Source organism: Delphinapterus leucas, chromosome 12 (genome assembly GCF_059928025.1).
Source record: "Delphinapterus leucas isolate spDelLeu-1000000601 "Yukka" chromosome 12, BTC_Dleu_Yukka2, whole genome shotgun sequence".
NCBI classification, from domain to species: Eukaryota; Metazoa; Chordata; class Mammalia; order Artiodactyla; family Monodontidae; genus Delphinapterus; species Delphinapterus leucas.
The window spans coordinates 20462240-20485904 of NC_143140.1; the positions used below are offsets into that span (position 1 = coordinate 20462240).

Here is a 23665-nt window from a genome sequence, read left to right on the forward strand (position 1 = left end):
ATCCAACAGTACATCAAAAAGATCATATACCATGATCAAGTGGAATTTATCCCAGGGATGCAAGGATTTTTCAATATCTGCAAATCAATCCATGTGACACACCACATTAACGAATTGGAGAATAAAACCCACATAATCATCTCAATAGGTGCAGGAAAAGCTTTTGATAAAATTCAACATCCATTTATATTAAAAACCCTCCAGAAAGCAGGCATAGAGGAAACATACCTCAACATGATAAAGGCCATATATGACAAACCCACCACTAACATCATTCTCAACAGTGAAAAGCTGAAAACATTTCCTCTAAGATCAGGAGTAAGACAAGGACGTCCACTCTTGTCACTTTTATTCAACATAGTTTTGGAAGCCCTAGCCACAGCAATCAGAGAAGATAAAGAAATAAAAGGAATCCATGTTGGAAAGGAGGAAGTAAAACTGTCACTGTTTGCAGATGACATGATACTATACATAGAAAATCCTAAAGATGCCATCAGAAAACTACTAGAGTTCATCAATTAATTTAGTAAAGTTACAGGATACAAAATTAATACACAGAAATCTGTTGCATTTCTATACACTAACAATGACATATCAGAAAGGGGAATTAAGGAAACAGTCCTATTTACCATCTCATCAAAAAGAATAAAATACCTAGGAATAAATCTACCTAAGGAGGAAAAACACCTATACTCTGTTCTTGAATTGGAAGAATCAATATTGTGAAAATGACTGTACTACCCAAGGCAATCTACAGATTCAATGCAATCCCTATCAGGATACCAATGGCGTTTTTCACAGAACTAGAACAAATAATTTTAAAATTTGTATGGAAACACAGAAGATCCCTAATAGCCAAAACAATCTTAAGAATGAGGAACAGAGCTGGAGGAATCATGCTCCCTGACTTCAGACTATACTACAAAGCTACAGTAATCAAAATAGTATGGCTCTGGCACAAAAACAGACACATCCATGAAACAGGATAGACAGCCCAGAAATTAACCCTGCACTTATAGTCAATTAACCTACAACAAAGGAGGCAAAAATATACAGTGGAAAAAAGACAGTCTCTTCAATAAGTGGTGCTGGGAAAACTGGCAGCTACATATAAAAGAATGAAATTAGAACATTCTCTAACGCCATGTACAAAAATAAACTCAAAATTGATTAAAGACCTAAATGTAGGACTGGATAGCATAAAACTCCTAGAGGAAAACATAGGCAGAAAACTCTTTGACATAAATCACAGCAATATTTTTTGATCCGTCTCCTAAAGTAAAGGAAATAAAGGTAAAAATAAACAAATGAGACCAAATTAAACTTAAAAGCTTTTGCACAGCAAAGGTAACCATTGACAAAATGAAAAGACAACCTACTGAATGGGAGAAAATATTTGCAAATGATAAAACTACCATATTACCTAGCAGTTCCACTCCTGGGTATATATCTGGAAAAAACAAAAACACTAATTCAAAAAGATACATGCATCCCAGTGTTCATCCAGCATTATTTGTAACTGCCAAGATACGGAAGCAACCTAAGTGTCCATCAACAGATGAGTGAATAAAGAAGCTATGGTGTATATATATATGTGTATGTGTGTGTGTGTGTGTGTGTGTGTGTGTGTGTGTGTGTGTACACAATGGAATACTGCTGAGCCATAAAAAAGAATGAAATTTTGCCATTTGCAGCAACATGGATGGACTTGGAGGGCATTATGCTAAGTGAAATAAGTCAGACAAAGAAAGACATACTGTATATCACTTACATGTGAAGTCTAAAAAATATAAAAAGCTAGTGAATAAAACAAAAAAGAAGCAGACTCACAGATGTAGAGAACAAACTAATGGTTAGCAGTGTTGGGGGGCAGAGGCAATATAGGAGTGGGAGAGTGGAAGGTACAGACTATTGGGTATAAGATAGGCTCAAGGACATAGACTTACAACACAAGGAATAGAGCCAATATTTTGTAGTAACTGTAAATGGAAAGTAACCTTTTAAATTGTCCAAAAAATAAAAAATTAAATTAAAAAAATTAATTGCAACTATTTAAAAAAAAACAGATCTGTGGCTTTCAGGGGCTGGGATGTGGGGAGCACAGGGGAATTTGAGGAAGTTGATGGGACTGATCATAATGGTAGCTACATGAGTAAATGCATCTGTCAAAATTCATAGAACGTATACTAAAAGGAGTGTATTTTGCTCTCTATAAGTTATGCCTTAATAAACCTGCCTTTAAAAAAAACCAGGGCTTCCCTGGTGGCGCAGTGGTTGAGAGTCTGCCTGCCAATGCAGGGGACACGGGTTCGTGCCCTGGTCCGGGAAGATCCCACATGCCGCGGAGCGGCTGGGCCCGTGAGCCATGGCCGCTGGGCCTGCACATCCGGAGCCTGTGCTCCGCAACGGGAGAGGCCACAACAGTGAGAGGCCCACGTACTGCAAAAAAAAAAAAAAAAATCGAAGGGGTGCATAAAGATATACCATGCTAACAATAACCAAAAGAAAGTTGTAGTGGCTATGATAATATCAGACAGAGTAGATTTCAAAGCAAAGAGTATTACCCAGATAAAGATGATTTTATAATGATAAATGGGTCAATCAAGACTATAACAGTCTTAAACACTTATACATTTAATATTAAAGCTTCAAAATACTTAAAGCAAAAATGATAGAACTGAAATATTTGAAATTTAAATAACATACTTCTCAATAACCCATGGGTCAAAGGAGAAGTTAAAAGAGAAATTAAAAAGTGCATACATTTAAGGGAGAATTTATGCCAATTCTGTACAAACCTTTCCAGAAAATGAAGAAGCTGGAATGCTTTCCAACTCATTATTTGGAACCAGAAGATAACAAAACCGGTGGGGGAGGGGGGAAGGGCAGGGGGACATTACAAGCAAAGAAAACTACAGACCAGTGTCCATCATAAACTTATGTGCAGAAATTATAAACAAAACTTTAGCAAATCAAATCCAGTGATATATAAAAAGGATAATATATAATGACCAAGTATGGTTCATCCCTGGAATAAAAGGTTGGTTCAACATTCAAAAACTGGTCAATCTAGTTTATCATATTAACAAGAAAGAAACATATGATGATCTCAGTAGATGAAGAAAAACATTTAACAAAGTCCAACATCCATTCCTAATAAAAATTCTCAGCAAACTAGAAATAGTAGGAAACTTCCTCAAAATGACGAAGGGAACCTATGAAAAATCTACAGTTACCATCATATTTATTGATGAAACACTGATTGCTTTGTGCCTAAGATCAGGAACAAGACAAACGTATCTACTCTCACAACTTCTATCCCACATTGTACTTGAAGTTCTAGCCAGTGCACTGAGGCATGAAAAAGAAATAAAAGGCATCCATACTGGAAAGTAAGAAGTAAACTGTCTTTATTCATGGACAGCATGACCATCAATGTAGAAAATCTAATGGTAATAAACATCAAAAATATAACATACCTAGGGATAAATCTGATCTTTTAACTGTGTATGCTGAAAACTACAAAATATTGCTAAGAGAAATTAAAGAAGACCTAAATAAATGAAGAAACATACCTTGTTCCTGATTTGGAAGACTCAGTATCATTAAGGTATCAGGTCTTCCTTAATCTATATTTAGAGTCATTGCAATCCCACTCAAAATCCCAGTCAGCTTTAAAAAAAAAAAAAAAAAGAAATTGACAAACTGATTATAAAAGACATTATTCACTTAGTATTGAAACCAGATAGAACATCAGTCTTCCCTGGATAACATTTATGATTAAAGGCAACTGTTCTTCAGTGTATAAGATGACTCAGGAGGTTACCTCATCCCTCTCTTTCTCTTTGCTGCTTCCACATATTTAAAGGCAGAGGACATAGTGAAAGAGATGAACTTCTGCATATAGATCTGAAAATAACTTTTGGAAGAAGAAACATACCTCAAATGACAGCAGTGAAGTATGAAGTAATTACTGCTAATCAGGAAGCTAACTAATGGCATAGATGACTAAAGAGTCATGAAACATTTATCAGGGTTAGAATTTAGCTGAATAATAAAGTTGAAGGGGAAACCCTCCAGTTCTCTTTCATAAAAAGTCTCTGACTGATTTAAAATGAAGTTTTAAATGTTCAAGTCAACATTAGATAAATTACAAAATTAATAAGCAAAAATAAATTTAATAACAAAATTTTGTTATAAGTACCAAGTAGGTCTTTCATATCTGTTACATACTATAAAATGACCTCATTGTAACCTGGCTTTACTTTTTTTAACTCACATTTAGAGAAAGATTTGAAATAAAGCATCAGACATGAAAATAATTTCAATTGTCATTTCATTTATAGGTCTGCATTACATTTACTGAATTTGGAAAAATGCAAAATATTTGTAACTTTCTTGTTGAAAAGCTAGATAGCGCTGTTGTCATCAGCCAACCCCAGTTCTATCATACTCCAGGTTCTATTGAGAATCTTCGGTAAGTTAAGCACGTCTTTAAATTAATTATCAACCAATTAAACAAAACTATTCAGTGCTGCGGTTTGTTGACTGTCGTATTAATAATCTCTGCATTTAATTCCTAAGACGGCAAGCCTGTGTCGTTGCTGTAGAAAATGCATGGCGCAAAGCTCAAGAAGTCTGTAATCTTGTTGGCCAAACTCTAGGAAAACCTTTATTAATCAAAGAAGAAGAAATGAAAGAATGGGAAGGCCAAATAGATGATCACCAGTCATCCAGACTCTCAGGTTCGTTAACTGTACAACAAAAAATCAAAAGTGCAACAATACATGCTGCTTCCAAAGTATTTATAACTTTTGAAGTAAAGGGGAGAGAGAAGAAAAAAAAACATATCTGAAATTCTGACCAAAATATACTGTGTTTGTATCTTTTTGTCTATTTTTATACTTTTTATAATGTTTGCTTTTGTCCTGAATATATGTATATTGTGTAGTATATAAAGTGTTTCTCCCCCAAGCCTGTCAATCCTTGAATATAGTTCCACAGAATACTTATGTTTACTTTCTGTTTTTGAAAACTTACTATGGGAAATACTCTTTGGGAATAAATGTGTTATATGTGCACACTTGCATAGTGACAGTTCATATAAGTGTATGTGTAAATTTTATATTCCTACTACAGGACAAAATATTGACACAGTTATTAACATGATTCTTAACATTCATAGAAAGAATGATGAGCAATACATAACTTTTGATAAAAGGGTAATGAGATATACTAAGAAAATATTTTGATGACAGAAATAAAAATAATATATGGACCAGACTCTTTTCACTAGGGCTCCTTTGATTATACCAGCACTCTCCAGTACAAATATATATAATGCAATCCATATATGTAATTTAAAATTTCCTAGTAGATACATTTTTTAAAAAGTGAAAAACAGTTGAAGCTAATTTTAATATTTTATTTAACCCAGTATATCCAAAATATTATCATTTCAGCATGTAATTATTCTTAAAATAATTAATGGATATTGTATATTCTTTTTTATACTAAGTTTTCAAAATCCAGTGTGTATTTTATATTACAGCACATCTCAATTCAGATGCTAAATTTTCATCAGAAATACTTGATCTGTATTTAAGTTTCTTAAAATATAGGTGGAAAAAATAGATTCACACACCCAGTTGTTCCAGACATTCTTGAAAGATCTAGTAACTGGATCACGTGTCAGTTTTTAAATTAAAAATGTTTTTTTAATTTAAAATTCAGTTCCTTAGTTGCACTAGCCACACTTCAAGGACTCGAAAGCCATAAGTAGGTAATGGCTACCGTGTTGGACAGTGCAGGGCCATACACTGAGAAAATACTGATCCTTAAGGCTATCTGAGCAAGTACATATCATTGCTATTGCATTATACACCATCTGCAGGTGTGTCTACCTAAGCCAAGTCTGTTATGCAGCACAGGCTTTCCATTCCCTGCCATACAGCTAAGCCCTAGGGTTTTTCCTTTGATAGAGCTTGACACTCATATACCAATGTTTCTTTCCTATAACGTATTCCAGTATGTAGTTTTCATCCCCACCCACTTTCTTAAGTGGCACTAAAACCGCTTAATCTATCTCTTCTGTAGTATCCTTGGTGGGAAGGAGTGTGGAAGCTAAGAAGAAAAATTTTAGAATCCAACACCGCTATTTTAAAATCCTGATTTTACTACTAGAATGTAAGCTCCTTTGGAATGGAGATTTTGTCCTTCTCATTCACAGCTGCATTCTCAGTCTTAGCATAGTGACAGGGCCAACGCAGAGTAGGCTCTCAAATATCTGCTGAGCAATGTACTGGTTATAGAAACTTGGCAAGGCACTTTAATTTCTTTAAGCTTCTCTTTCCTCACCAATGAAATGAGGCTAATAATACCTACCCTGCAGTGTTACTATAAGGATTAAAGTTGATAACTGTAAGACCACAAGAATAATGCCTAGCACATAGCAGTTACTTGGTAAATGGTAGCCACTATACCAGCTGCATTCTTTGATTATTGTCAACCCAAGTAAAAGTTGGCTTTTCCAAATCTATCATTAAGATGAATTTTTAAATAGTCATATTAAAAATAAACTTATCAGAAAACCAGTTTAAGGTATGTTGAAGTTTTATTTCCAAAAAGAGTTAAATAAATTATATTTTAGCTTTTATTTATCCAGTTGGGTAGAAAAGTACTATTGAGTCTGTACATCAAGAAAAAAATTGTTCATACTCAATAAAATTTAATCACGGGGGCTGATTTTTCTTAGCCATGGCTTCGTTGTGTCTTTGGTTCCATCACATTTGGTAAAGAAGGTTTTCAACTTAGCAATAAATACCTAAAAACAAATTTTAAGTTAGCAAACACTTTTTAGAATTTACAGGCATTTTTAAAGATGTTGCCTCAAAAAAAAATCCTATAAAATGGACAGTCCTACAATTCTGTAGAGCATCTAAGAGAAGTAATCCTTCAAAGATTGGACTGGTTTATGTATGACATCCTGTGTACTTTAAGACTAAGGGTATCAAATTTAGTTGTCAGTTAATGGCAAGTTAATTTCTGACACATGGCAGATACTGGAGTATCACAATGAATTACTTAGGGGACCTGTGCCACAAAGCCTGCTAGAATAAACCTATCCCGAACTTAATCCTTAATCCTGACAATTTCTTTCTTCTGAACCCCTTTTTAAAGAAAATCTTTCAAGAAAGCAAAAAATTGCAATTGCTGTTTTCTGAAAGAAAATTTCTTTCTAATTAGGATATTTGAAACAAACCCACTATGTTCCAAGCTCCTTTTTAGAAGGAAATACTATTAAAATAAGGTTTCTGAATATTACTGATAAAATTTAGGATTCCATTCAGCTACATGCTAAAGATTACATTTTTTGTAGTATTTACCTTACTTATATCAGTATTCTTATTTGACAGTTAATTTGAGTTCAATGCAAATGAGACCTGGAAAAATATTTTTTAACTTAAGATTCTGTGCCTCATATTCCATAAATATTGTTATGACCTCCTTGGAAATGTAGGTTTAGGAGACGCAAATTCTGTCAGACTTGTTGATGAGAATTTGATAATGAGGAATTCTTCTCACTGGCCTACAAACAATAAAAACATGAATTATGAGGTCAAAAGTGGGAGTTAACATATTATCTACATTACAAAATTTTGTGGAAGACAAATGTATTATGATTCATTCCAGAAAAAAACTATATAAATCGGTTTAATCAAAATAAAAAACATTTATTATTTTATTCATATTATATTTGCAGCCAAATAGTTTCTAATAGCCATAAAATCTCCTGTGGCCTAAATCACTTTAACATGTTCAGTTACGTTAAAAGACTAGAATTAACAGTGGCTTATCCAAGTCAAACGCTTCTCAGGGTGAGGTAATAGATACTTTTCAAGAGGAATTATTTGTACTATCTTATTAAAAAGAATAACATCCTTTTATAACCTGTTTAGCAGGGGGATATTCTCTGGAGCCCTGGCTTCAGTGTCCCAACCAAAAGTACTCCCAAATAGCCATGCCACTTATGGATGCTCACCAGTCCCACCTCAGAATGAGCAAATGCTGGCTTTGGACTTCAGATGTAAGTTGGTACTGTCGTAACAGTGAAAAAACAAAACAGCTCATCAAAAACATATTATTTGCTACACAGAGTTTGATTTATCAGGGTTTCATATGCTTGATACAATTAGTAAGGCAAATAAGTGAACCAAAAACTAAAATCAGTTTCCACACTAAGAGATTAAAAGCCTAGGTGGCAGGAGAAAGTACTAATCTAAATGATCCTGAAACAAGGCAGTGATCCCTGAATTTTAGAAAAAATCCTCCAAATATCACGTTGCCATCTGGTGGCAGTGGGGGGGGTGTGCGTGTGTGTCCATTTTTTTAAATACAGAGATTCTGTCATCCTCTCTGCTCCTTCCCTTCTACAAACGATTTTGCACAAAAGACCCAAAAACAGGTAAATAGTTCCAATACTTCAAACAGAAAAATCTACACTAATCACATTCATTACATCCTAATTCTTCATCAGTTTCTATACAAGACTATGAACTCCTCAAGGGTAGGGCTATGTCTTAAACATTTCCTAGTACCTGGCTAATAAAAGGCTAAGCAGAGGAAAAGCTGGTTGTCAGTGATTCTGCTTTATTCCCAAATCAGAAGGATAGCATTTATAGCGGAGTACCTCAATGTTGGTACACATGGACATGGGGAAGGGAAATGCAGGGCACTGATTCCAGAGTCAAGTACAAATATGATTTTCTATAACAGGCTTTGAAAATTAATGGTAATGGAAACAAATTCAATTTAAACATCTATTTATTAAAAGTTTTAACTGAATTTATTAGATGCGGTTTTATAGTGGTTGCAGTCAGAATTTCAAAAGCAACTTTCCCTGAGAGTGTGCTATGGGCTGTTTTTTTGTTTTCTGTTGTTGTTTGGCTCTAGTTCGCTGTTTTTATTTACATAACCACCTTTCTCCCAGACAAGCAACATTAGCAAAACTTAAGGCAAAGATGCCTTGTTGGTGACCATCCTGTTCAATTTTCTTCCGCGGAGGGTCTTCTCAGTGACCAGTTACCACATGGAGTTCATGCTGTGTTGGCATATTTTCTACTGGATCAGCTCTAAGTGAGGACCTTTGCCCTACCCTCCTGTCACCACTGAGAGTGATTATACTTGTGCCACACATTGCTCACCAACAGGCCATGACAAACTCTCAGGGAAAGTTGCTTTCTTTGAAATTCTGACTGCAACCGCTGTAAAACTGCATCTAATAAATTCAGTTAACTTACAACTTCTAATAAACGGATGCTTAAATTGAATGTTTCCATTAATTTTACTTTCAAAACCTATTTTAGAAGGTTGATAGCAATAATGAATTTTTATCTCATACAAAAACAGTTTTTATGCTTTTTCTTTTTACCAAATCAGCCATGTTTATTGTAGTGGGACAGGGAGGGTGGGAGGGAGGGAGACGCAGGAGGGAAGAGATATGGGAACATGTGTATATGTATAACTGATTCACTTTGTTATAAAGCAGAAACTAACACACGATTGTAAAGCAATTATACTCCAATAAAGATGTTTAAAAAAAAAAAGAGTGAGTGTAATGATTCAGATAAATCAAGTCTAGCCCAAGTAAGTAAATAGCATCAAAAGAAAATTTTTCTTAGTTTATGCTAAACTAATGATGAAAGGTCTAAAGTATTACATTCTATATTGGAGTAGGAGGTGAGGTATAATTAACTTAAAGTTGAATGTCAATCAAATACAATACAAAATTATTTTAATATAGCAAATGTTCCACTAGCTCAATACCTGCAAGGAAAGCACAGATTTCTTCTTCAATGTACCTATTCCTAAAATGATAAAGATGCAGTGATGTAGACTGATGTGTTCTGCAAAGAATCCATTATGAATATGTAGGTGAAACCTTTGAAAATTTTGCAAACCACAGAGATCGGCATATATTTGAGGAATGACTATATTTGTTTCATTCTGTAGGAATGTTGAGAATTCATAGCATCCCCAAATGTTACTACTCTTAAACGTTACATTCATTTAAAGTATTCAGGGACTTCCTTGGTGGTCCAGTGGCTAACACTCCACACTCCCAATGCAGGGGACCCGGGTTCTATCCCTGGCCAGGGAACTAGATCCCATATGCCACAACTAAGAGTTCTCATGCTGCAACTAAAGATTCCGCATGCTGCAACTAAAGATCCTGCATGCTGCAACTAAAAGATCCCGCATGCCACAACTAAAAGATCACACATGCTGCAACTAAAGATCCTGCATGTGCAACTAAAAAGATCATGCATGCTGCAACTAAAAGATCTCGCATGCTGCAATGAGGATCCCGCACACGGCAACGAAGATCCCTCATGCTGCAACTAAGACCCAGTGCACCCAAATAAATAAATAAAACTTATTTTAGTAAATAAATAAAATATTCAACTGTTCATTTGAATAAATAGAGAATTGATGATCTCACTAACATTAAATCCAACACTTTAGACATGTTTATCCAAATGATTAGACATTTCATTGTCCAATATTAACTAATGGTTTTTCATATTATTTGGTGACAACTCTGGAAACATAACCCTGCAATAACCACACGACTGAATAAGTATGAGAACACCTGCAGCTCTGAGACTTGGAGAGATTCTAACCCTCACTCCACCACCGCAGCCCTGACGGCAAGAAGAGCAGAAACCCCAGCAGTGTCTATAGAGCCACCCAACTACTGCTTCTCTATGTGTTCAGAAAGGAATATGGGGGTTGAGAGAATAATGAACTTCTTGGAAGATAGCAGGCATGATAGAGGCTGTCATATCACTCCCAGAAGTATATGTGGAGGCAGTTCCTTCAATGCTTAGTTTGCAGTTTGCAGCCTGCTACCTGCCAGAGCTTATGACGACTAGAAAGAAACATGTAAAGTCTGAATACAAAGAATTTTTTAAAATCATGATCAGGAATGTGTGTAGTTGTAATGCTACACTTGCAAGCAACATCATTTAAGAAGAAGGGACAAAAGCTAAAATTAAAATGCTTGAAATTAATAAAACATATAAGAAATCAAAGTTTTGTTTCGGTTTTTATCTATAAAAAAAAAAAAGAATTCTGAATACTCTTCTCCCCTTCCTACCCTGTCTCACATACAAACTGCTATTTCTCATGAATGCTCTCTCTCCAGTCATACATAGTCAAGATAAACAGCCCAAAATCTTGCACATAGGTGCCCTTAACTGAGTCTGCATATCGCAAATAAAGCCTGACATCTTTTCATTTTTGCCACTGAGAAGATGAATTATCATGGATGGTGAGGTTTTCATGACTTATTTGGGGAAAAGTGGATTATGTGTTAAAAAAACTTTTATCAAGTCTTAATAACAGTTATATTAGGTTATATTTTGCTACCTGCATCATAATTCTTTTTTCATACCCTGTCCAAAATATATCCCCTTTCCAGCCAAGCCTAAAACAATCCAGGACAAATGTTCGAATAAATGTCAAGTTACAATTATTTCTTACAGTTTTTCTCATTCTTTTTCATTAAAAAAAAAATCAGTATTGAAACAGCATGAAAATGTCAAAAATAAATGACTTTTATTTTCAAGGTTTGAAATGAACTTTGGATAATCTTCTTACACCTGTAGAATCCCTTAAACCATTCTGTTTGCTAGATGTCTGTGGTCAGTTATATCCCTATGCCAATTACTATTTTTAGAACACTTCTTATTCTCAAGTGGCCTTGATGCTTTTAAATTCATGGTTTTACACTGTTATCTGAAAAATCTTATAAACATTTGTATATATAGATGTAGATACATAGATATATAAATTATCAAAATAAAAGGGACTGCTCCTTTGCCACTTCCCTATTACTACTAACAGTATAGTTTTTTAAAAAATGAGGGGCTTCCCTGGTGGTGCAGTGGTTAAGAATCCGCCTGCCAATGCAGGGGACACAGGTTCGAGCCCTGGCCCGGAAAGATCCCACATGCCGCAAAGCAACTGAGCCCGTGTGCCCATAACTACTGAGCCTGCACTCTAGCGCCCATGAGCCACAACTACTGAGCCCAAGTCCCACAACTACTGAAGCCTGTGCGCCTAGAGCCCGTGCTCTGCAACAACAGAAGCCACCCAATGAGAAGCCCACGCACCGCAACGAAGAGTAGCCCCCGCTCGCTGCAACTAGAGAAAGCCCGCGCACGGCAACAAAGACCCAACACAGCCAAAAATAAAAATAAATAAAATAAATAAATTTATTTTAAAAATGAATCTGTCTCCTTTTTTTAAATAGGAAGTAATTATCCCTACTCTTAGCTCCCCGGCCTTTAAAATATTTATTCAGGAATAACATGGAATTAATAAGTTTTACATAGATTACTAGAAGCCTGGTGAATCTTCTAGATGGTCAGAAAAGACCATTCCTAACTTCCTTTATTTTATACACGGCATCGTAGTTCAAAATATATTTTGGAAAGAGTATGTGCAAATCAGGAGTCAGATTAGGCAAAATTTGAAAGCAGATTTATAAATGCTCCCACCTTGTCTTTAACAACCAGCGCTTCATGTGAGTCATCCATGCCTTCATTCTCTGGGATGACCATCTAAAACCATTCCAACAGTCAGAAAGCCTTAAAAAGAAAGAAATAAAATGCTTTTAAAACAACAAATGGCATAACGCATATTAATATATAGCAAATGACGTTTCTTGTTACCTAAGTCTAGCTATCATGTCTGAGAGAGGAACTTGTCTTTTATCCAACCATGTTGAGTTTATCTGTGTAAAAGTTAGAGAAAATAGACCTCTTCCATGAAACAAGAGTATTAAAATACATAAAACACACACACACACACACACACACACACACACAGTCCATATCATACCCAGTAAGTTTTCTGTTGTGTGAGAAATCAGGTGTCAGAACTATAGGTTATTTTATCTTAAGAATGTAATTTTTTAATCAGAAAAGTATAATCTAGCTACATAGTCTTTTTCTGCATTTTTATTACAGTTTTATTATCCATTAGAGCCAATTTGTCTTTTCCACAAAGGATCTTTTTCTCATTTTGTACATGTTTAAAAGGAATATACATCAGACAAAATTTATTGTTTAGAAAAAACTTTTATGAGCACACTATTTTTAAAAAGTGTAATATACCTTATGGGGCAATCAGTCACCTCTGGAATACTGTGGAGCTTTTCACCCTGTAGGGTCAAAATTGAGCTAATAGTAAAAAGGAATTCTAAAGTCTTATATACCAATATTCAGCATTGATATGTGATTTTATAATAATATTTTACTACAGTTCTCTGATGTCCCAAGAGTTCACAAAACTACAAAAAAAAAAAAAAAAAAAAGAAAGCAAAAGAAAACTCAGGGTAAAATCCAGATTTGGCGAGGCCAAAAAACTGACTGCAATCCCCCACCTCAGCCCTCACTGATGTGACATACAGGATCTGTCTGAAATAGGGAGAGTAACTCAGTAATTTCTTTCCCCCAAAAGGTAAGGAGAGTATACACCAATAAAAAGCTGAGAGTAAGACATGTATGCTGCAATAAACTACCCTCGAGTATATGGAATGCTAAATATTCTTTTTTTACTAAATAATCTGGTTTCTTTTCCAACTATATAGGGAAATGATATGTGAAAGTGGGCAAAGAACAGACTAAGATCATGTTCCCATTACCCTCATAGTCTTGCTTCATTTTCCTTGAGATAAAGCTAAAAAGTAAATACTTTTCAGAAGTTACACTTTGTCATCCAAGGTAACCACCTGACTTTATTTTTCTCCAAAATTGTTTTGAGCCCCCATTTGCCCATCCGTGCTCAAGCTAGTTTTCTAAAAAGATTTTAAGAAGAGTTCCTGTTTGTTCTTAAAGCTAATTGCAATTTTCAAGTATTCTTATCAACCAAATGTTATTGAAAAGTACCGTGCTAATCTCAATAAGTAGAGGTAGTGTTATAATTTATTGAGCCACCCTCCCAATCCCCCCCTCCAAGAAAAAGATAAGGAGGGAAGATTTAATTACGGAGCTTCCACTACAAAAGGAGAATGCGTACTGATCTTTATTCATTTTTGTTTTTTTTTAATATTTACAGAAGGATGACTATATCATTGTGTTAAGGGATTTCTATTCTTGGACTTTACTTTTCAACACTTTTGTGCACATGTTGTTTAATATCTTTTATTTGCCAAAAGACACTACATTGAGTAACCCATTTTCTGCTCCCACAATCCCAAAATATTATCTTAAATGATGTGTAAAGTTCTCCCCTGAAGGACGGTAGCTATTTTTTTTAAGGATGAAAGAAAATACAAGAATTACAGTACAGTACAACCCTTTGATTCCTTGAAGACTCTAAGCAGGACCCTTGGCATACCTGAGTCAGTAGAGTTTCTAGAGGCGTTCAGCCTACAGAACCATCAGTACACCATCTTCAGGAATCTCCACCGTGAGAAGTCTGCCAGGATGCTTCTCTATGTAGTATATCAGGCAAAAAGAAAAATATGTTCATTCACCTTCACTGTGCAAACTCCTTTAGCAAGATTTACATATGAAACACTAGAGGTTTTTTAATTACCACCTCTGAACTCAATAACTTACTACTTTTTATTTTGGGGTATTGGATTGAAAGCTAACTAGAAGCATTACCAGGTCATTAGGTTTCTTCCCAGCTACAACTACTCTTCTTAAAATGAATGATAAATAGCATAATTTATTTCCCCTAATTCAAGCACCCGACTTTCCACAAAACTTGGGTTCATTTAACAGGTTTCTTACATTTGTGAGCCCAGATAAAAGCTCACTTGATAAACTTGGTAAAAGTAGCTTAAAGAGAAATCTTAGACTGCAAGAAAAGCTTCCTTCAGTAGGAAAAGAATATCCTTTCTTAAGGGTAACTTGAAATTCCTAAGACCAATTTAATCCACAGTTAAAACAATAAAAGTTTAGAAGTTGGCACTGAGAATGTTTATTTTGTATATGTGTAGAACACACACATACAGAAAAAAAAATATTGAGATAGCCTAATTTGGACTTCTTTGCTGAATTGGGCTATTCTCAGTCTGAGTTAGCTAGCACTTGTTGTTGATCAGTGTAATGCAGGTGCCTACATTACCACTGCAGTGTGTACATCTACCAGAAGAACTTCTGGATTTAGACACGTCGTGGGGCAGAAACAATGTGCACTAAATTTTTAAGCCGCCATCTGCTGACTCTTCACCGGCAGAGGTCTGACTGGTTTTTCTTCCTTTCAATTTCTTTCCCAGCATCAGGTTTGTTTCCTGATTTACCTGCACTCTAGAGCTGGACCATAGAGGTCAAATCTGGGTCCACTTTCTACCTAAACCCAAACTTCTTCTACAGCATCTCTGATGAGTGGTCAGCCAGTCTTTGGTATTAGAGCATTAGTAGAAAATTAGAAAGAATGATAGCATGAAGGCCAGTTTGGGGACGAGAGAGAAAGTATGAAATGGGAAGAGGGAAAAGTGTATATTGAAGAAGAGGAAAACTACTGACTTAAGAAGGGAAAGCAGTCAAGTAACACATTGGCTGAGGGGTTGCACATCCCTGCAATGTAAAGATTCTAACCTAGCTTCTCGCAGCAAATCCACTGTGTGTGTGTGTGTGTGTGTGTGTGTGTGTGTGTTTTGTTTTTATTTACTTGGCTGCATCGGGTCTTAGTTGTGATGCTCAGGCTATAAATCGCGCGGGCTTAGTTGCCCCTTGGCATACGGGATCGTAGGTCCCCGACCAGAGGTTGAACCCGCGTCCCCTCCATTGGAAGGCGGGTTCTTAACCACTGGACCACCAGGGAAGTCCCACATGTGTATGTTTTTCAAGTACATCAAGGATGCCGCTGAATGAGTTTTGTCTCTGTATGCTCTCTTCCACTTTCTGATTCCAAGCCAAAATGCTGGGCTCTTAAAGGCATACAAAATGCCGAGGAATTCCACAACTCTAAGTCCAGACATCACTGGTGAGTCCATTTCACCCTCTAGGAAAAGGTCCTTAAAAAGGTAATAATTTACTTCAGTAACGGCAGAAAGTGGTCCAGAGGCTGAGATGAAGTCCAGATGGAGGGGAACTTAGGAATTACTTAAGATATATTAACCAATTATTTGGAGCTTATTTGGATCCTGATTCAAACAAACTAAACAAAACTAGAGCGGGAGACATTTGGAAATTTAAATACCAGATGTTTGATGTTATTTCTATGTGTTTGCTCTTTTTCATAATATGGTTGTTTGAAATGGCATCTTTCCATTACTGCATGCTGTTTCCAGTAACAACACAAGAGAAGAGAACGAAAAGAATGCGAAGGCTTGGGTGGGTCACAAAGGATGGACATGCAGAGTCTGAAAGGCAGGCTGAAAAGCCAGGTGCCCAGACCTTGACATTTATTCAAGTGCTACTAAGGATGGGCCTGAGGAGTTTCTCGGGAGAGGGGTTGCTAGACCATAATGCGAGAAACTGGTGTTGCTAGTTAGGAGGCAGGGCAGGATCTGTGAGAGGGAATGAGGGCATGCTTGGGGGTGGGGGGGCTTTCTAATCAGGTCACAAGAGGAATGAGAAGAGGATACTGCTTTCTCTCTGCATACAAAAGTGACAGATCAATTAAAATGACCTTCACTTATTCGTTGAGATAGGTTTGTTAAACCAACTTAACTTCATTATCTCAATCGCTAGCTGCTGCATATGAGTGCATGCGAAGGAATATAAAAGATTTTCATTAAAAAGTGTTGAAAACTTCTAAGGTAAAATGGTGTGTTGAGTCAGAACACAGAATCTTTTGAGATAAATAAAAAAACAAAAGAATTACATTATGAATCTTAAAAAGTGACAGATTATCAAGAATATATTGAAAGGCAACTGTGTGCCTACCACACTCCCGGGCATTATGGAACATTCTAGAGAAATACAAATCCCAGAATTTAGCTCGTGAATCAGCATCAGAACATAATCGCCTGAGTAAACTATTCACGTAAACTAGTTAGTTTGGTGACAACATTTGACAGAAAAAAAAAAAATCCACTTCTGGTAAAGTCAATAGTTACTGTTTGAAGAATCATAAATATACAGGGGTAGACAGGTTGTGTAACAGCTCCAAGATACCTAAAGAAAGTGAAGAATGGGTGATAGCAAAGGAGGAAACATGACATCAAACAAAAGAGAGAAAGATGCAGACGACAAAGGACAAACCAAACCAAAACTAACCTCGACAAACACTCGCCCTCCCCCAGGTCCTTCTTCCTCGACCCCAAAACACCTAAAATGACGCAAGGCGAAGGAGAAGGAGCCGCCCTCGCCCTGGTTCCGCCTCAATCCAGTTACCGTCCAGCAGTCCCGGAGCGGAGGCTCAGGCGTCGCCGCGCTGCGACGCGGGCTCTCCATCCACACGGAGCGGCGCGGGCCTGTTCCCCGGGGAAGCCGGGATCCCGGCCGGCGCGCCGGGAGAGCCCCCTCCCGGGCTGGGATCAGCCCCCGGGGCGACGCGCTCCGTCCCCGCGGTCGGCTCCCCGAGCGGGCGCTCTGTGGGCAGGGCTGCGGGGGGCGCGCTGCGCTGGGAGCGCTCCGCCCGGTCGTTCGCGGTCCCAGGCGCCGCGCCAGCGCGACCTCGGCCTGCAGGCCTCCGGCGTTTCAGACTCACCGGCCCTCGGCGGGATCTGCTGTAGTCCACCCAGAGCCCCCGTCTCGTGCTGAGACCCCCAGCCCTAGGCCGTGCCATTTCCCTGCTTTGCCCACTGTTCGCGCAAAAGGTCAGGATGGCCTTCGTGTCCTCCGCACCCTTCACCCTCCTAACGCCGGCAAGGGCCGTGGTTTTTACCTCTTTTTCGCCCTTTCTTCTCAGGCCTTTTACTCCGTTTCTATTGCAGCTGCCTGATCCCAGGCCACCGTCCCTACTGATCACCCTCCTCCCGTCTCAAATCACCGCAAAGCCACGCCAGGATGCAGTGACCCAACGTAAACGCGACCCTGATCGCCTTCTTCCCAGCTTAAAACCTTTTGGTGGCTCCTGGTGGCCAGCAGCATTAAAGGCCACCCCCCTTGCGTGGTTTCAAGGCCCCTCAAGATCTGACCCCTGTGCTCTCCGCAATCTCACCCCTCCTTCTCCTCGCGCGCTCCAGAAGAATTCCAGACTCCTTCTCTGCGATGTTCCCCACCCCCAATGCCTACCAGGCTTATCTGGCTAATTTACTCACCTTTGTGTTAAAAAGTCGCCTCTGACATCACATCCTCCAGGACTGCCATCCCAGCCAGCAGAGTGAGATGACCCTCAGAGCACCTGCATGTTTCTCTCCATTGTAGCAAACATCACTACTCCAGCTACGTAGTTACCGGTTTTCCCCACCCCACTCCCAGCAGTTCATCACCTGCTACTTTGTACCAGGCACGGGGCTAAGCAGGTGTTACGAATTATTTAATACTTACAACCACCCTATGAAGTGGCTTCTGTTATTCCCATCATACACATGCAGCATAGGCTAAGAGCTTAAAAAATGTGTCTCATCTCGCATGGCCAGGATGTAGGGGACTCAGGCATCCATATTTTTTAAACTTACACTCCCGGTGATTCCCGTATGCAGCCATGATTGAGAATCACTGTGTGGCTTGTGAGGTCTTTTAGGACAAGGGGGCCATCCATGCTTCTGGACCTAGCACAGTGACTGAGACACAGTAGGTGTTTGTGGAATGAATGGAGGTTTTATTTGATCCTCTACACCAGTCTAGAAGGCAGGGCCATTCAGAACTCGTAACTGCCTTGTTTTTAGATGTGCAAAGAGATCCAGAAAGTCGAGTGACTTTACAGTTCATAAATGGCAGTGCATGTTCCAGACGAGGAACATCTGACTCCCCTGGGCTCTTTTCACCATCGTAGCTTTTTCTGGGACAGCCTCCCAAAGAAAGATTTCCTTTTGATTCTTCCTGGAAAACTTTGGTGATAAGAGATTCATTTTCACCTCTGATCAGATTTAGAGCATCTGTAGTGCCAGAGTACAAAGGGACAGGGTAGGTTCCGCTGCCAGAAAGAAAGAGGAGTAGCAACCTGAGCAACGTCGATCTTTGATGTTTATCCTTAAAAGGAATTGCTTCAGTTACTGGAGTTATCTCGAGATCATTCCAGGTCATCTGGAATATTATTTCAGGTGGTTCTGCTAAGCCTCTAGGTTGAAGGATTTTTAAGTGAAAGAGTAACATCAGAATTGGATTTACTGAACACACACACACACACACACACACACACCACCAGCAACAGTGCAGGGGATGGGTTGTCAAGGGACAAAAGCAAACACAGGAAATGATGTCCATAGCAGGGTTGTTAATAACAACAAAAGGCTGGAAACAACCACCATGTCTAATGGCAAACAGAATGGTTCAATTGTGATGTTCACACAATAAATATTATACATAAGTGGAAATGAATGAAGTATACCTTGTGTAAAATATGAGTAAATCTTGGAAGTATTACAAAATTACAGTCGTATGAAGAAACAGCCAAAGAACGTAGGAAGAAAGCAGCCACCAAAAATGTAGGAATAAAAGATATGAGAGAGTACTCAGGCTCCTTATTTGTTAAACAACAATGTGATATCCATGTATACACTTGCATACAGTATATGCAATTTATTTCACAGATATTTGGATGTTTATAACCCACAATGCCTCTACAAGCACATGTATATGCATGCTATATAAGCACATTATACAACTGGTATACAATGGACTGTGAAACATGATTGATGGCACAACTGTTATTACTATGGAGGTGATTGCATCTTTAAAATAGAGTTTAGCAGTATGGAGCTTCCTCAAAAAATTAAAAACAGAACTACCACGTGATCCAGAGATCCCACTTCTGGGTATATATCCAAAGGAAATGAAATTATTATCTCAAAGAGATATCTGCACCTCCCCATGTTAATTGCAGTATTATTCACAATAGCCAAGATACGGAAACAGCGCAAGTGCCCATCAACGAATGGATAAAGCAAATATGGTACCTATATACAAGGGGATATTATTCAGCCACCAAAAAGAAGGAAATCCTGCCATTTGTGACAACATGGATGAAACTGGCGGACATTATGCTAAGTGAAATAAGACAGAGGAAGAAAGATAAATACCGTATGATCTCACTTATTATATGTGGAATCTAAAAAAGTCAAACTCAAGACAGTCGAGTGGTGGTTTCCAGGAGCTGGGGAGGAGGTGGGAATGGGGAGAGGGTGGTCAAAGGGTACAAACTTTCATTTATGAGATGAATAAGTTCTGGGGATCTCACGTACAGCATGGTGATTCTACTTAATAATATTGTGTTGTATACTTGAAATTTGCTAAGAGAGTAGATCTTTACTGTTCTCACACCAAAAACAAAGAAAGAAAAAGATAATTACGTGAGGTGATGGATGTATGAGCAAATTTGCGGTAATCATTTCACAGCGTGCATATCAAACTATCATGCTGTACACCTTAAATATATACAATTTTTATTTGTTAATTATACTTTAATAAGTCTGGGGGAAAATAAAAGAATTTAAAATAAAAAATAAAATAGCGTTTAAAGATAAAATAGATCAAAAAAGTGATGAGAATGACTAAGACTTAGTTAAATGAAATGGCCCCTTCTTTTTTCTAGCAATATTTCAATGATTTCTGTCAAACGAGTAAAAAAATAGCATTTCTTAGATTTTGGGGGGAAAAAAACTGACATTAGGTAAAATAGTAAGTAAAATAGGGAGAAGTAAATAGGAAGTGAGCAGATGACATAACCTTGTGTCTTTTGACATTTTCCAGCTGCTCCTTAGTGACAAAAGTTAAAATCTATATTTGTAACTGTAACAATATATACTATGCCAAAAAGCCTGAGTCATATGAAATGTCCCCAAATAAAATTTCATTTGTAATATAAGACATTTTAACCATTCTTCTAAATGAAAAGAAACTTGATTTAATTAGAGATCAACTAATTAATATATTTGTTATCTAACTCCTAGGTAATTTCTCCTAGAAATTACTAGAATTACTCCTAGGTAATTTCTCTTACAAGTAAGAGAGAATTATTTTTCTCAAAATTCAAGGAAAATTGTGTCTCTCTTAACTTTCCTCTCAAATAACAAGAATTATGAAAAGGGTGACCCAGAGGGTAGCTTCTTTTAAAGTTTTGACTGAAATGAATGTTAAGTTTATAGATAAGCCATTATCTGAGTTTTGGTATTGCCAATATCCAGCACATTAAAGTTATTTATTATAAGCCTTCATGTTTCCAAAATAAAATGTCTGGCTTTTGCACACCACAGCAAGCATCCACACTGAGTGAAAAAAATAATAATAATAATGTTTCTCAGGCTGAAAAGCTCTGTTTATGAAGTTGGAATCTGATATTTCTGTTTTATGTTCAGTGGAGCCACTTTGCCTACATTGCCTGTCTGCAGTCTTCTGGTTGATGACCTCTTTCATGTAAAAAATTAATTCAAGGCAACACCCCTAACAATTTCAAAGCTTGCTGTGAAATATGGCATATATAGAACTACTTTCAAGATTTTCAATGAATCACCCATTACCTATCTGTGATAATGGAAAACTCTCTTACCAGGTGATTATGACATTTGGCTTCAGAAGCTGAATACATTTTATTGGTACCAATTAATTCTAACAATTAGGTTATAGTTTTCATAGCTTAGCTATTATTGGCAGAATTGTCGTCATGCTCCACATTTCCTTCCGTAGGATCATATGGATCCTTGTATACTGGGTCGCATATCATGCATTAAAAGCAACTGAGATAGGCAGAGAAAATTATTCAGGGACGGCCAGTCAGCATTCCTAACAATGTATACATCAAGCGATTAGAATCAATGGCAATCATGTAAGTAGAAGTGTTACATTGACCTCATGATTAAAATAAAGCCCCAAACTCTTAAGCATGTCATGGTAGCCATGAGAATGGGGCTTGAAGAACTCCATCTACAGGGAACCTAGACCGGAGCCCCAGAAGCTGCACTCTGAATTCCATCGCTGCATTTGTGCCGTGCATTCACACTTCCCTGGGCAACTTTGACACAAGGACTTCCCATTTGTCCAGCTGAACCTTTCTTAGACAGCACAGCAGTTGGGATGCTTTCACCCCACCTTACTTCCCTTTCTGCTTCACTGGGGTCAGACTTACACTGCAGTCTGATGGATCTCCCTGCCTCTCCTGGCTCCTTCCCAATTTTCTTTCATAGCACTTCCTTATTCACATCCTTGTATGTTTAATCCCAACTTGTCATCTATTTCTTGGAAGACCTGGACATATGTCTAGAAATATCTGCTGGGTATTCAATTAAAAGGGTAATAGTGAAGAACATTTGTATTCTATTACAAGTTAATCACTAAAGGGATGTTGCCTATATGCTTAAATTACACATCGTGACCCATATCTGGGAACCCTGCCTCCCAGGTAATGAGCATTAAGCTAAAGTACCTTTGTTTAGCTCACGGGAAACATCCTGACCAGGCCCACCTGTGAATGACTGCAGGGAGGAAGAACTAAACACATCCCATCTGGAGGCTGATGGGAACCAGGAAATGTTTGACTTTACTCCCTCCCCTTTTGGTATAAAAGATGCCCGAGTTCTAATGCAGGCGAGATGGTTCTCTGAGACGTGACTGGGTCTGCTAGCTGTCTGATTAAGGTTGCTATATTCCTTTGCCTCAAAAAGGAATAATGTCAACTCGTCTCTCAATTTATTGGCCTGTCCTGTGGCAAGCAGTACCAGCTTGGACTTGGTAACAAATGTTGGCAAAGCCAGCTAGAAGCCTTGCTACTCAGGGCCAGACAGCCCCAGTTAGGGAATTTTGGGGTAAGGCCCAAGCAGCTGCCAGGACCGCTTGTCCTGTGGATCTTCCCTTCAAAATTCCCCAAAGTGCCACCGGCTGCCCCAGCACTTGGCAGTGGGAGCAAAGAGTTTTCATCTGGGAGCTGACGAGTTCCATACAGTAGGGTAAGTTACTCCAGTGTGTACAACCAGAAACTTTGTGTCCTCTCCATTTGGGTTTTTTTCTCCAGAATAAGCCAATTTTTCCCTAATTTCAGCAGGTTACCCTGTTACAGAAAGGAAATAGTTGCCCAGTTTGTGTACCAGTTTGCTTGTTTCTTTGGATGCTAGCATTTGTGTGTGCCTTTTTGTTTGTTTGTTTGTCCTGTATTTGTGTCTTTAAAAAATGGGGAATGTTTCAACTACCCCTGAAGAAAGTCCTTTGAGGCCCATTTTGGATAAGTGATCTGATTACAGCTATGAACTAATGAGTGAGAGGAAGATGGTATTTTATTGTGAGATTGTGTGGCCACAGTACTTGTTAGGATCTCCACAAGGGGTTTAGGCAGGGTTATCTTGGGACCCTGTGCACCGTGTACCGTCAGCCTTGCTGTGTTAATTACGTCATCTGTGGTCTTCTGTGTCATTTGTATATGTAAAACCCCAAGACCAAACCTGAGGATTTATTTAGGGTTTCCTGTTTGTCCTCTGGGTATTTTGTTTCATTTTGTTTTGGACCATTTCTCCAGTTACAGCCAAGTCAGTTTTATGATGTTTAAAACTTCTACTGATGTCAAATGGAGGAAAGGAACAGGACAAAAACAAAAAACAAACAAACAA

General features: G+C 37.9%; 1 protein-coding gene across 1 annotated transcript in view; it reads left to right on the plus strand.

Moving 5' to 3' along the window:
* Positions 1-9461, plus strand: part of IRAK1BP1 (interleukin 1 receptor associated kinase 1 binding protein 1) — a 41317-nt gene extending 31856 nt beyond the window's left edge. The window contains exons 3-4 of the mRNA XM_089921759.1: positions 4347-4477; positions 4585-9461. Coding sequence (XP_089777885.1) covers positions 4347-4477; positions 4585-4855 — 402 coding nt within the window. The 3' untranslated portion in view covers positions 4856-9461. The remainder of the gene's footprint in view (positions 1-4346; positions 4478-4584) is intronic.
* The last annotated feature ends 14204 nt before the right edge of the window (positions 9462-23665 follow it).